The following is a 15,631-nucleotide window of genomic DNA, read 5'->3' on the forward strand; positions in this document are numbered from 1 at the left end:
CACAGGACTTGGAAACTAATAAAATATTGACATTTCAAATAGAACTCCAACATTTTCAGATGTTTGTCACCTTTGACTTTCAACTCCACTAGGGAGATACAGAGTTATTTTGTTTCTGATAATTAGTCTCTGCCAGTCACCTTTCAATTAAGGAATTTCATTCCATTACGATATTTTACTTGACATGGAAACAGTTATTTTATATATTCAGTCAATTTCTTTTCCACAAAGCAGGAGGAATGCAGCTTGTACACAGCAACATTACAATTCTCTCATACCATGTGAAGAGGCAACCCTTTATCTCTTTTTAGGTCCTTTCTTAGAGGCTACACAACAGTTCAGAAAGCTTCTTATTAAAGCAGCAATTTTAGTCCACATAACTGACAAAATAAAGAGTGCAATAATTTAGGTCACTTATCACTATGAACTTCCAATTTAGTCCCTCAGTGCCATATATCCTGCCATTGGCATTCTGCATGTAAATCCTAACCTATTACACTGTGGTAAGCTTTCCTCACCTGAGAACACATTTTGCCTTTTCACTGTTAATTATCTATTGCGTGTGAAAGGAAAATACATCATTTGGTTCCTGTTTCCTCCTTGGTATTTGATAATTTTTACACCTTGCTTCATTTAACTCTTATTACCACGGCAGAACTAACATGATGCTCAACTAACAAAAATCAATCCCTAAGAAACTGAACACTGGAAGAGTGTATTTGGGTCTATATAAAAAAAAGAGAAATGTTAAAAAAAGAAGGAGTAAAGTATCTAATTTGTCCTCAATATTTCTAACAAAGCAGCTTAAACATCTGCCTTTTTTAATATTACACAGTGAATTAATGCATTTCTACTCCCAAAATACCTCTGATGTAACATAGTAACCACTGCCTCCAGATAAAACCAATGCCATCTACTATCATCCACTAAGGCATTTAATGAAAACTTTACATAAACTCTAAACAATGACTCATCTCAACAATGAGATAGGACCCGGTGTGATTGAAATTGCCACAAAGAGAATTCAAAAACTAGGTAATGCAGCATTAAGGCCCCCTGTGCAACCCTTATTTTCAGCGAAGCACATGTGCTGTATTTCTCAAACTCCACAGGGTTTTTCCAGAGGACCCCCTACTTATTCATGCACACATAATGGACCTCCTGCAGAGATGAACACTGATGCCTCATGATTGAGCTTATTGTCTGCTGGACCTCTGTCTTATTTATTGAAGAAAAGGAACAAAAGAAGGGATCACAGAAGCAGAGACAACAATTAAGACAGTGAGAAGCCAGTCTGGAAAACGATGCCTATTCCTCCTCTAACATTCATCTTTCCTGTAGTTAAACAAGTCTGATTAAACTAGCAGATCTCAAATCTGAAGATTTTGTATACCACCTCTCAAGTCAGAACAGGAGCCAGAGCTCAAAGTATTAACAAAGGAGACAAGTGGGAGTGACATTCCTACCCCAAATGGTAAAAACACAAAGAAATAAATTAAGCTTAAGATACTATTTTGACTGCTTAAGACCACAAAAAATCCCTGCTCTCATTTGCTGCTCTGTCAACACGTAACAAAGCTTCAGTATATGCATAGAGGTAATCAAGCTCTGGCTTTATTGTCTTGCTTGAGCCAAGACAATTTACAGACTGCACTTCAAGTGTTCCACCTAAGTATCAAGGTACATCCATCCTTGCTTACCACACTCAAATACAAGGCTCTGCCACTTCTTTTCACTGCCTAGAGGACATACAACAGCATTATGGAGAGCAGCACCTCCTTGCTCTTTGAAGCCACTCATGTTGCCTCAGTGGACATGAACTGCAAGTCACATCCTGCTCATGAACTTGCCTACAAGCAGAAATACCACAGGTTGCACAGCCACCCAAGCTCTTGCAAAAGGGTTTTACAGCTTTAACTTTCTAACACTGGGTTAACACAGTGGAGACAGCAACACGGACAAATCCATTCCAAAAGCACATTCTAGAAAAATATGATATTTTAAACAGAGTAGTTCTCATACTTTGCTATATAACAAGATCTTCCATAAATACAAAGTTTAAATTGCCATGTTGGTATATAACCATGACAGCATGTAGTCATGTTGTTTTGCTACAAACTGCTCATTGCTTTAACAGATAAACTGCTGCTTGGAAGAAATACTATTTTTAGTAATCAAAGACTCCAAATTTTTTTCAAAACAACCTTGCAAAAACAAACATTCCCAGGCTCCACTGGAAAACCAAAAAAAAAAAACATAAAGCAAATAACAGCACAACTATTTATACATCTGTCAAGCAAACATTCTACAGCAAATGATATAGTAAAAAAGGAAAGGTATTGAGTAAAAAAAACTAACCCTCAGTTCTTGTGGGAGTGATGGGTGGAGAGTTACTGCTTGAAGTTAATCTTATCAATGCTACCATTTTTACTACTAATATTCTATTATATTTATTTTATTTGTAAATGGTAACATTTGTTTTTCTGACAAAGTCAATGAATTAATATATGTATTTCATCTCTCCCAATGCAAAGCTTTACAATTAGGTGTAATATTATGAAAGAATCACTTTTCACTAGCAGTTGCTAGTGCAAATGCTAAACCACAGGGATTCAACTGCACTGTCCCTGCTTCAACACACTGGAAAAGGCCATTTTTTTAGTTAGCAGTATTGTGTTGGTTGCTATCAGGTCTCAAAAAAATGTACACTGTTACTCAAGGAAGAAGGAAAATTTGCTTATCTTCATTTTCATGGCACTACCACAGTCATCTATGAACAGTAATCTACAACACTCTCACATACTAACAGTTTTTCCTATATTTTTTCCCAAATTTTACACACTCAAACAAGCTTACTTTTCTTTACCTCAAGGGAAAGCTGATAGCTTCTAACTTTGATTTGTGTCAAGGCAGAGAGTGAACCGTTTTAGAAAGCCAAACATCCATTCTTAAATGTTCAGGTTATCATTCCTTTCTATTTACAAATAAGACAGGCAAATTTACTGCTTCTTGAAGAAGTTGGGAAAAAAATTACACCCCCTCAGAGACAATGGTTCTAATTGCTACTGGTTTAAAACTTCTGTTCGGTAGAGTCAGGAGATACTATTTCCACTCAGAAGTTCTTCAAAACAAACAAGAAAACCCCAACACAACCCACAATCCACTTTTCCAGGGAGTTAAACTACGCTGTACCAATAATCGTCAAGAGAGAATCAGACTTCTCAGTGCTGTCTATTCAAAGCACTGCAAAGTAATCCCACAAAGTCTGGCACAAGTTTTCCTCTGAAGCTGTCTACTATAAAATTGAATGCAAGAAAAAGCAGCAATATCCGAAAGGGTTTATAACACTCAGTTATGTAAGTCACAAAGGTTCAAATTTAATTTATATTTAGTTCATAAATTCCCACCCAGAGCTCAACTCAGTAAACTGATCTATTTTTAGCTTTTGACTCTTTTGGACATTTCCTTCCTTCATCTGTGTAAATGCGTCAGAGCTTCTAAAATGTTTCCCTTTGGCTAGGGTAGGATGCATCTGATTCCAAGCTTTAAAAAAAAAAAGCTAACACACACTTTGAGTGGTTATTGTTGGCAGAATTACACCCTTGTTCTGAGTTAAGCATAGGCAAATTTGACTCCAACCCCACACTGTACTAGAAAAGATATTGCTCCTTCCACACTGACGGGTTAAAGCATGTCATGGCTAAACTCTACAAGGATCACAATGATACAAACTGTACTTTATCACCTTCCATTAGCAGGCTTGACTTGACTCTCCTGCCTTAGTAATTCAACAGACAAACAGTAGAATTTTCCCAAACAGGGACAGAAATGAAGTTCAATTTTTTAACTTTCTGTTCAGCTGCCAAGGCAAGAAATTCAGTCAAGTACAATTCCTTGTTTTTCTTCCGAAGACAGCCTTTCACTACCTGTGGAGAAACTGGTATCTTAGTTTTTATTTATTTATTCATTTAATATAAAGCATTAACAAGCCAGTGTGCTGGTTCTGGCCTGGAGGGGACATGATTAGGACCCAGAGTACCACTTCATGTCATTTTCTGGGAACAAGGGGAAGGGCTCACTCCCATGTCAGGGCAGCATGGCAGAGGGAGCAGTCAGAGAATTCCACAAGGACAATGTTCCACAAGGGATAAGCAATAACATTTCTTTTCTTGTACACTCTGTCATTTGTATAATTACTGTATGTTTTCTTATCTCATTAGTGTTTCCAGTAAATCGCTTTTATCTTGACACAATCTTTACCTTTTGTGCCTCCAATTCTTCTCTTCATCCTGCCACAAGGAATACAGAGTGGGAGTGAGCAAGTGGAGTGAGGGAACACCATTCCTAAACCATGACAGCCAACCAACAACTTATCATTAGATAAGTCATTATCATTTTTCCATCTGAAAAGGTGCAATTGTCCTAATAAATTTTAGTTTGGCTTGCCTCTGTTGTCCTTACAGAAGCCCAGCTCACATAATACCCTGTGAGTTAAGCAATGCACAGCATTGATTTCTTCTTTGAACTTTGCAAACTACTGCAAATGCAAGCCTAGCAACTATCTTTTAAGTGCAGAAAACAAGGACTTAAGGCACAGGAAATGTGATGTGTAAAGACCATAAGCTACTGCTGTAGCTGTTCCATTTCCATTCTTTCCTATGCACAGTATCAATCAAAATTAAGTCACTGATTAACATTAATAAAGCAAATAAATAAAGACAGGGAAAAAAGCTTTGAGAGTAACACCTTGTTAAAAAAAAATAAATAACAACAATGGCTATTCAGTTTCTTTAGCAGGGAAACCAGAACCTATTTTATTATTCTATAGTAAAAGACAGAAAGAGGACTCTAAGGATGGGGTTTGGCATTTTCTTAAGTCTGATGTTCAACGTACTATGTGCCATCAACTTTTGTGCAGAACAGGACAATCCAGGCAATTTATATTTCAATTCACCTTGATTTGCTTTCTACATTTTTTTTCTGTGCTTTCAGCTGCATATATCTGGAATTCAAGGAATAGGAGAACTACAAAGGGCAAAGACACTTCAACCTTGGCCTAAAGTTTTTAGAAGAAGGTGGAGTATTTTTATGATCTCCAAAAACTATCATCTTTGCACTTAATGATGCTTAACCCAACATACCCAAAAGTCAGTGGCATAATAAACACTTGGAAATTGAAGAACCTACTACCTTAAGGCCAGTAGAAAATTATATCCACCAACACTGTACAGCCAAGACTACATAATGGATATGGTGAAGTCTACTGTGTAGCACAGGAGGTTAGCCAAGTAATATTGTTATTTAAACACTCCATTTAGTCTAATTCACTTTTTGGGACGTCCCTGATGTATCCTCCCTTTATTACCTAGGACACACTTTAAGAAATGTCACCTGATTTCTTCCCAACATTTTACATCTGTTTCGGCTCTTAAAACAAGCAATCCCCAAGACTTCAAACATTTCTACTTTCATTAAATTTCACCAATAACATTTTTCATTGTTTAGTTGCCTCAAAATTATTAACCAACTCTGTGACCATCACAAACTTTCGTGAATAGCCTTTGACCAAATGCCTTGATAAGTATGTCATAAGGCTGAAGGTTTCCACAAAATTACCCAAAAAAATGCAGAAATTCTGTATAAAGCCTAAAAGTTTTGCATTCCAAACTACTCTTTTACGCAATAAGTTAGGTACAGACTAGACAAAAGTAAGTAGGTATTTACTTGATAGGTCCCTGTGAGCCCTGGTATATTTCCCTGTTAATTTTTAGCACTTAGGAAATCTCACTTCACTATAACCCTGGATCCTCAGACTCTAATTGCTAAACAGTCACATACAAATCTAACCACAAAAATCACTACTGGTTGTTTACACAGTCTGCAGACACCTCAGGAATAACTATTACTGCTCATACACGCACTAAGACTACAAGAAAACATGAGTAATTAAGCTTTGAGTATTTTCACAGATGACTAGAACACATTGGGATTACTCACAATAGCCCTGTTCAGTGCCTGCTGCCCAGAATACTTTCTCCAACTTTTTAACAAAGAGATTTGTCATGCAAACTCAAGTTTTTGAAGCCACATGGAATATTTAGTTTGACATGCACACATGTATCCTCATGCACACTAGTAAAACAAACCTTCCTGAATCTCAGATTCATGTCAGACTATTACACATGCCAATAACATCATCCTGACTCTTGCACAGATTTGCAGGAATTATCCAAGCATACTATACTACACCTATAGTATAAAACATAAAGCAAACCCCTGACAGAGTTTTAATGCTGGAAGTCCACACTTTTCTCCCTGTACTTGCCATCTTTCTTCCTCAACATCTTGGGCCCTGAGAAACAAACAAACAAACAAAAAAAAATCTCATCTCCCTGTAAAGATTGCTTTCTCTTCACACCATCATTATAAAACACTAATACCTACTTCAGTTCTTTGGTAAGGTCCAGATTACAAAACATCATATTCAGAAGTACCAGGAAAAGACATAGCTCAGCACTGCTCAGTAGGAAAACCTATTACATATTTGCAGTTGTGTATATTAAACAGTGCTACTGCCACTTATGCAAGGAGATTAACACAGGAGATTAAACAAATTTGACTAAATTATTTCAGAAGATTCCACTCAACAGCCTTGAAAAACAACCCTATTTTTTAAACAAATGTGCTATTAGGCTATTTCAGATGACTTAGAGCAGCTACTTGGCAGAGAAACCACTGGAATGAGCTTTGTATCTTTAAAGCAGAGTCTTGTCACTCAGACTGTTTTGTGAAACTTTGTGGACACAACTCATTTATGACCCTCCTCTTTGTGTACCCATAAAACAACCTACTCTAGAGGCTGAAAATCAGATGCTTTAATGTACTGTAGTGTCTACTGCTAAAAGCACTTGAGTTGTTCCCTGTCATTTCAATTCCTCCTCCTCACTACTGGGTAAGTGATCTGTTTTCTCAAAACAGCAGTATCCTTCCTGAAGGAATATGACTCAGCTTTGCAGATCATCAGTATTACTTCACCAGTAGTCTACTTTTTGATTTTACCGCACCAAGAAAAATGTTAAGTTAAACAAAGATCCTTCTCCAAATCAGGCAAATTCTTCATAAGAATAACAAATAGACACAACCATCTTAGTCATTAAATTAAAATAGCCTGCTGTGACCTTCACGGGGTTTTTTTACCTCATAGCTTTTTTTTGTTCTAAGATTAAGTTTGATTCTTACCAATATCAAGCAGAAAAAATTGTTTCCTCTGTTCTCTTCAAACTTATCACCGACTTTCCTTCAACCACCACTGCATGTCCAAAATTTCAATGTGTCTTTATTATTTTAACACTTTTGCTGACCATTAACAGCTATTTCCATGATTTTATCTCATGATGCAGACCAAAAATCACTATGCAATTTCACCACATTAAACTGACCTACCAGTCTACATTTTTTTTGACACTAGAATTATTTAAGTTTTTATTTTCAAATGAAAAGGAGTAGAGAAACATTAATATTTTTCTCTGTGTATCTGGGTAAGGAAAGTCTTTCCAGTCTTTATTTAGATTTTATTTACTAGACAGTGATTTTACAAGCAAAAACTCTTGGAAGTCATGTGATATTTTAGGTTAAAATTCACACCTGTTTTTATTAGGTTGTTGTGGGACACATTCAACTGGAGACACATCACTTCTATAAGAAACATTTACTATCCATCTACATAGTGACTGAGCTCCACAACCGATGAAAGCCTCGGCTGTACCGAGTCTCTTCCCGCTTCTGTCAGCTCCTTTCTGAGCACATGCCAGCTCGAATGCGCTCCTTCCAAGAATGGACCTGGCTTTTCTCTAACTCCCATTTACCTTCCACTCCAAATGTGCATTTAGTTTCTCAAATGGCAGCTATGTTACCAGTAATTGCCCTCTGTCCCTTCTTAGAAATATTCCTAACTTCTGCCTCCAACTGTTTCAAACACAACCTACCCTCTAACTTGATCTATCCTTGTCTATCCACAGAGAAGCTTGGCTGTTTCACACTAAGCCAAACTGCACAACAGCTGCTGCATTTCACACTGAAGCTCCCTATCCTCATCTTCATTGTTCCAGGGAATGTCAATTCAACAATGCTATTTTTCAGCCTAACTTCTCCATTGTAACTTCATTGTTTCTGCAGTTATTTTTGCTCTATATATGCTCACCAGAAACTATCAAGTTGTGGTGTTTTTCTGTGGTATTTTTCAAAATATCATTTACACACACATACACACCACCTTGCTTCAACCATCATTAAAATGGCTATTTCTGGAATTGGATCAAACCTGCACTAAAGAGCCCACTTCTTCAGCCCAGGTCAACTGGCACTAATGACACCAATACTGCTGCAACCTTCTAATTTACTAATGCAACTCAAAGCACAGAGTAACAGATTCTTGAAAAGTTTACACAACACTATGAATTTTTGTTGTGTTTATTTATTTAACACAAATGCTGTCATCACTCTAAGTCACATGAAAGAATGGACAACTTATTTCATGCTTTACATCTTCTGCATGCCCACCAATTCTTAAAACATATCTCAGCTCCTGACAGCCACAGGGCCAAGAACCAGTATATGCAAAGGACAGCAGGGAGCTGTCATGTGAGCTACCACCAGTGCTGCCTGGCAAAACTTCACTTTTGGCTTGGCTATTAGATTATTTCTGTTAGACACTCAAAACAACTCTCTAGCTGCTCCAACTGGCATGCCAAGTAAGCAACAATCACAATTCTGACCACCTTCTCTGTAAGTTGCTACTACACATCACCAGGACATAGTGCCTTCCTAAGAAGAGTCATCCATCATAACTTTATAGATGGTGTGTTCTGCTTCATTGTTTTCAGATGGAAATTTGGCTTCTTTTTCCACAATTGATGCCTACCTTGCAAGTTAGTTTGCCCATGATCTAAATGATAGTGTGTTTTTATGAGTAGTATTCTTGAAAAAAACCTGCTGCCTTTTAATATGCTTGACTTTTCTTTACCACGTAATCTTTCCCAACCCCCTCTCCTTACCTTACTATGATAGCATTTTTAATGCTGTCTACTACATGCAGTCAATTATCCCAGCCACCATCACACAGGATACTAATATAAAGCAAGCAAGGCAACAGTATATAAAGCAATATAATCAGGAAGAAATAAAACATAAGTCCTCCTTTTAAACTTGAAATAACACATTCCTAAATGCTAGCTTTTATCTTTACAGTATTAAGTTAATTTAATGAAAACTAAGCAAACAAGATCATTATTTAAAAGAAAAGAAGAAAATCAATATTTTCATGACACTTATTAGTACTTCTTCTAAGGTCTCAACTATCAAGCGACTATCAGCGTAGATTGTTATAGGCAGACTTAGTCAAACCCAGACTGATCAAAATCTCAAGTTACTAGTACTTGCAGAAGCTTCCAAATGACCACAACCACAACACATCTCAGCATTCCTAAAATACTCCTATGTTCATTTTGGTACCTAAACACAAATATCTCAAACCAAAGTTTTAAATTCTCTTATCATTAAGCTTACATTAAGAAACACATGCACAAGCAGGATACACTAAGTGTACAACATTAGAACCAAATGATATTTAAAGCTATTCTGGCTACCAGCCTGTTCTCTATCTTCACCTTGAGAGAAGTGTAACACTGAACTCTCTACTTGGAACAACCACTTCCTCCAGACCCACCATCATCTCAGACTTACTCCTCCTGAGAAAGGACTGCTGTCACCTGTGTAGATTAGGTTTTAGATGGAAAAGCCTCCCCTTTTTTTGTTTTCCCATCTCAAGGAGTGAATTAACAATTATGTTCAGATTTGACCTGGAAAAGCCTGGACAGTTGTTCACCTTAATGACAAGACTTTTGGTGCCCCTTGTTTTTCCTTTGTTTTTCAAACACTTTTGTTCCTCCAACCGGTCCCTCCCCATTGCTCAGTATGCAAATTGTGTTCCTTCCAGGCATGTGGCAAGTGCTCACGTAAACAGGTGGTGACAATGCTAATCTCCTCAACGGCTTTGAAAGCTGTATTGTTTGTCCATATACGAATGAAGTTACTGCAGTTTGTAGGGGCCGCTCATAAAAAATGTATCTTACAGGAAGTAACTACATACATTTTCGTGTCACAAAAGAAGAATTATCAGTTGGTTGGTTTTTTTCATGAAGACTTAGCAGAGTAATTTATAAAGACACTCCCTACACTGTCTAGCCAAGGGTTGACTGAAGTGCTTACAAGCCTTTTTCTCTGCAAACTTTTGTATTCACAGATATCTCCATCATACCAAAAGGCTAACTTTAATTACTAGAAGTTTGACCAACATCAACATTTGTCTTTTACTCGGATGAAAAAAACTTTTGTTCTTTATGCCTAAAAAACTAAATTCACAAACTTCAACTAGCAAAAATACTTTTGTTTGGAAAACACTCTTATAATAATATGATTTAAACTTAACAGACAGCCCTCATTCTTGCATCCTGAAGATGTCAGTTGAGTCCTCTTACCAAAGTATTAAGCACTCACAGCTGCAAAGATGAAGATGAAACCAACAACAACCAAACCACACCTCTGTATGTTACTGCCCTGTAAGCTATAACTTGATGGCACTCCCTCAAATTCAACTTTGCTCGTCAGCTGTTTTCACACCTTTCAGATACACAGAATTTTAGGTTGAAACTTAGAACACATTTTGAAAAGGTTTATCTTAATAACTTTTCATAAAAAATAGATCTTGTATACTTAAAACATTTACTAACACCACTCTACATTTTAGACTCTGCGCTACTGGTATTCTTTTCTTTTCAACCTCAAACAATGAGCTTTAGATACCAAATATGTAACAGAAAGTAAGCTGCCTCAATTTCTTCCAATTCCAAGAAAGGGGTTCCTCATTCACATTCAAGACACACAGTCTATGTGTTTCTACTACCACCACCTCACTTCCAGTTCAGCTGCTTTCCTCACATTTCAACTGGAAATTTATTTCCCCAACAACTCAAGAGTGAGTTTACATTTACATAACCAAAGTGAAAACTGGAAATGTGCACATGTCAAGTGATGTGAACCTAGCTGCTGTTCAATATCCTACCAAAATCTTCCAAATAATGAAACTCCATTCTTCAGGCTACTTTAATTCTACTTCAAGCTTAGTCTTACAAAAGGACAGAAGGAAAGCCAATAACCCCACTTGGCAGCTCTACTGACCAATTTAACCAACCCAAGATTAGAACTGATTGTTTAGGCAGGCTTTTTGTTGTTGTTTTTTTTTTCTTTTCCCTCCTGGAAAACACTGCAATATTTTTACTCATTTTCTCTTTTAAATAACAGCTAGAGCTTTGCTAATATTCTCTGCAAGTGACAGGAAAAAAGAAACATTTGTCATTGTAAATTCTGTAAAGAGAAAAATATTTTGTCTGCTCCTAAATGCGCTAAAGTTTTTTCCTTGCTCATTGATCTCTGCGCCCTTTGTGTTCCACTGAAAAAAAAAAAAAAAGTGCCTGTTGTTCAAACAAAGGGAAGCACCAGAGATCTCTTAATAGACCCTCTCCTTATAGAAGAGTGGATCATGCACAGAGGCAGAATTCAAAGAGCTCTTCTCAATGCCAAACACACATAGGAGATGCCAGAACATTTTCCAGTGTATGTTAGAGCCCAGGCTGGACAAGATAACCTTCACACATAAATATGGAAATGAGAATGCCAGTTGTCAAATATGATCTAAGAGTTTTTTGATAAGCATGTCCTTCTACTTTAAGATTTTCAGATGTTTCAAGACTGAGCTCAATGCAACTTCTCTGTTATCAGAAGTTATCAGCATCAGAAGTGATCACTGCACCACTTGTGAGCTTACTAGCTGTAGCATCCCTCAACCCACACATAAATGCGGAAGTTGATTATTAATACAGCTGGCAGGGTCTTCCAAAACTGCAAGATTACTACACAAGCACCCATTTGTAACTACACTAGGCAGACTACTGTGTGTAAGCCTACTGTTTTAATTTGTCATTTTGCTTTCATCGGGATTTCTTCCTGGGAACGATAAAGCTCAGTCCTTTTTCCATTATAAAACCCACCAAGGCCAGCATCCTGACAAGGAGTTTCACACTCCATGGCTTGTCGTGTTAAACAGGTTGCCTCGGGAGCATCAAGCCCTCCAGAGGGGACACAGCCCCCTGTTGGACCCTCTATCCACATAAATGCAGCTTCCAGCCCTGCTTCAAGGATGCCTGCTAGAAATCACACTTCCTCCTTCACCCTCATGAAATCAAACACACCGAACGCAAGTAGCACTGATTACGCCGCTCCCCACTTCCCTCGCGGACTTTCCTTAAAAACCCAGTGAACACAGATTTTCCTACTATTATTACTACTGCCATAATTATTTTTTATACACGAAATCGGCCAACCCCCTCATCTTTCCCGCGGTGAGTCCGCATTTCCCTTGCTCGCCGCTCCTTTTTAGGCACCCAAAAAGAGCAAATGCCCAGCCCAGCCCGGCTGCTCCGCCCGGAGCGATGGCCGGGGGCTGCCCTGGGGGCGCGGAGCCGCCGGAGGAGCGGACGGAGGGGAGGAGCCGCCGCCGCTCGGGGGGAGCAGCAGGCACGGGGGGAGGCTCCGTAGCCGCCGCCGCCCAGGCTGCCGGCAGGGCTCCGTCCCCGCCGACCGGCGGTCCGTGCGGCCCGGGCAGTGCTACCTTCCCCGCCGCTATGCCCCGGGGGACAGGGTCTCGGCGGCGGGCGCAGCCGTCCTTCCCGCCCGGTTGCGTGCCGAGAGTAAACACCGAGGGAAAAGGCAGCCTCCATTTTTTTTCATCCCGGCAGCCTGTCAACAGGCTCCCACCCTTCCCCTCCCGATCCTCCGCGCCGAGCCCGGCTTCCCAGCCCGACAGCGCCCGAGAGCCGCTGCCTCCCCGCCTCAGCCGAGGGAGCGACACCCCTTAACACGAGCTTCGCTTTTTGTCTGCCTCTTTTGGTTCTCCTTAGAACATCCACTTTCCGTGCCGCTTCTCCCATCCCTGCCCTGTGCCGCCACCCAGCAGCACACCACCGGAGGAGCGCTGCCTTTTATAGCGGTGTCATCCTTGCTTGCTCGCCGGCCTCCCCGGGGGGTCCGGCTGGCACAACCGGCTCCCCGCAGCCCTGCGGCCCCGCGCACCCTTTCCGCCCCTCCGACACCATGGACTTCCCGGATCGGAGCAGCTCCTCTACCCGCCTCCCGCCCCGCAACCCCCAGCGGGACATTTTCGGGGGACTCGGGTCCCTGGCGCTGGGTGGTGCCGCCCGGCCCCGGTGACGCGCCCGCTACCGGGCCGGCACGGGAGGCAGAATCGCACCTGTCACCGGCGACACCGCCCCGGGGCGGCAGCAGCCCCGCACCCTCCCGGCCGGGCCGCACCGCCGCCGCCTCCGTTTTCACGCCCCGGTTCCGCCGGCGAGGGTGGCATCCCGCCCGCAAGTTGCTGTACCTAAGCCCTACTGTCCTCGGCACGGGACGGGGGGTGCTCGGCTCTCTTCCCTGCGTCCTCCCCAAGGAACAGACGGGCAGTGCCGAGGCGGCCCCGGCGGCGAGAAGCAGACGAGCCTTCCCCGAGGCCACCTGACAAAGCCGGCTGCCCTGTCCTCCTTTCCCGGCTCCGGGGGAAAGACGTCGCCTCCCCAGGGCCACCTTTCGCCTCTACTTCCAGCCGCTGGCCCTACTTCCCTGTTCCCCCAGGACAGGACCGCACTCACCGGATCGGAAGAACGCCGCGATGTCCGCTGAGTCCTTGGCCGCCTCCTCGGCCCCTTCCCCCGCGCCGCTGCCGGCCGTGCTGGCGGCGGAGGTGGCGGTAGCGGCACTGCTCATGGCTGCTGCTGCTGCTGCGTGTGCCGGCGGCGGTGGTTTTACCGGGCGAGACCCGCCACCGACCCCGCCGCCCCCTCCGCAGATCCCGGCTTCACCTCCGGGCGGGAGCGGCCGTCAGGGCGGCAGCCGGATCGGGCGAGCAATGCGGGGCGGCGGCGGGCGGCCGCAGCGAGCGCAGGGACATATGAAGGTATGTGCGGAATGGCAGCTCCGGGAGCGCCCACCCCCCGCAGCCACCTAGGAGGCGGCGTGTGCATGCAGGGAGTCCGGGCGGCAGCCGGAGCGCAGACAATCGCGGGAGGAGGAGGAGGAGAAGAAGGAGGAGGAGAGCGACGACGACGACGACGGCATGGGAAGGGCCAGCGGTCCGCGCACAGAGCAGCCAGTGGGCGGAGAAAAAAAAAAAAAAAGGAACGTTTCCAACCTTTTTTTTTTTTCCCTTTTCTCTTTTCTTTTCTTTTTTTTTTTTTTTTTTTTTTAAAGGAGCGAGTAGTGATCCAGAGGAGCAGCACCTGCCCTAGCCACCGCGAAGCCAGAGGCCGCAGCAACCGCCGTCCTCCATTTTGACTGGGTGGAGGAAGAGGGTGGGAAGGGGGAGTCGGGAAAGGAAGCGAGTCCCCGCCCGAGGAACAAGGGCGGTGGAGCAGGGAGCGGGGGGAGCTCGGGAGTCTCCGGCTGCGTCCGGCACCGGTCGGGATGGGGCGGGGCCGGGCGGCGCAGTCCGTCACGCTCCCGCCGGGCCCGCGCCCCGCGGCTGGGCCGCAGCGCCCGGGGCTGCCCGGCGGCGCCGCGGCCCGCTCGGGTTTCTGCGTTTGTCCTTCGGGTTTGGGGTCTCTTTTTGTTTGGTTGGGGTTTTTTTTTAGGTGCTTCCGGCTAACCTTCGCCCTACTGCCAGCTCGCCGGTACGCGAAGGTCGGAGTGGAAGTCCAAAAAAAAAAAAAAAAAAAATTAACCAAAAGGAACCTAAGCAAATGCATTCCGTCTGGCCCGGGGCCACGGGCGAGCGGCGGGAGCGTGGGAAGCGGCGCGTGTCCCATGCTGCTGCCTGCCCTCCCTGGGCTCCCGGGGCCTCCGAGGAGCCGTCCTCGGGGAGAGACCCCCTGCCCGCGGTCGGAAGGAGCCTGGCTTACCTCTGGAAAACACAGAGAAAAAGGGATGCGTAGATTTCTTTAAAAAGGTGCCTTTAAAAGGTTTCCGTTACATTGCTGTCTGTATTGTCGATATTTTTTACTTCTGTTACCACGGGGACACGTCAAAAGATTTTATGATGTGGACCGGTTCAATTAATAGCAAATAAGCAAACAGCTCATGATAGGGAGGTTATGATGTGCCTCACCACCATCCTGCTTTTCATGTTCAGGAAGTATAAGTTCGTGTCCAGATAAGGTTGAGGAGAGGGTGTCAGAGCAGGAATCATAGCAGTTGCACAGATTGATGAATTCGAGTTACGCGTCTCAAATGCTTATGGCAAATGGTAAATCGATAGCACACTTGAAATGCAGATGTACTGCTTCAGGAATTAAACTGCGAACCTTTGGTAAGTATTAAAAGGAAGGTAAGTTCAAGAGAAATGTGGTTCATAGAATATCCTGAGTTGGAAGTGTGTTGCAAGGATCATCCTATGATCCTGCACAGGATCACCCCCCGAGAACTCCACATGTGCCTGAGAACATTGTCCAAACACTTCTTCAACTCCAGCAGGCTGTGGGTTATGAACACCTCCCTGGGGAGCCTGTTCCAGTGCCCAAACAGCCTC

The 15,631-nt window shown here is 42.8% G+C and overlaps 1 protein-coding gene across 1 annotated transcript in view; it reads right to left on the reverse strand.

The window, feature by feature from the left end:
- Nucleotides 1–14,455, reverse strand: part of TRIO (trio Rho guanine nucleotide exchange factor) — a 246,193-nt gene extending 231,738 nt beyond the window's left edge. Inside the window, exon 1 of the mRNA XM_021528950.3 lies at nt 13,761–14,455. Coding sequence (XP_021384625.3) covers nt 13,761–13,875 — 115 coding nt within the window. The 5' untranslated portion in view covers nt 13,876–14,455. The remainder of the gene's footprint in view (nt 1–13,760) is intronic.
- Nucleotides 14,456–15,631: the final 1,176 nt, after the last annotated feature.

The sequence above is a fragment of the Lonchura striata genome, chromosome 2, assembly GCF_050655825.1.
Source record: "Lonchura striata isolate lonStrDom1 chromosome 2, ASM5065582v1, whole genome shotgun sequence".
In the NCBI taxonomy this organism is placed as follows: Eukaryota; Metazoa; Chordata; class Aves; order Passeriformes; family Estrildidae; genus Lonchura; species Lonchura striata.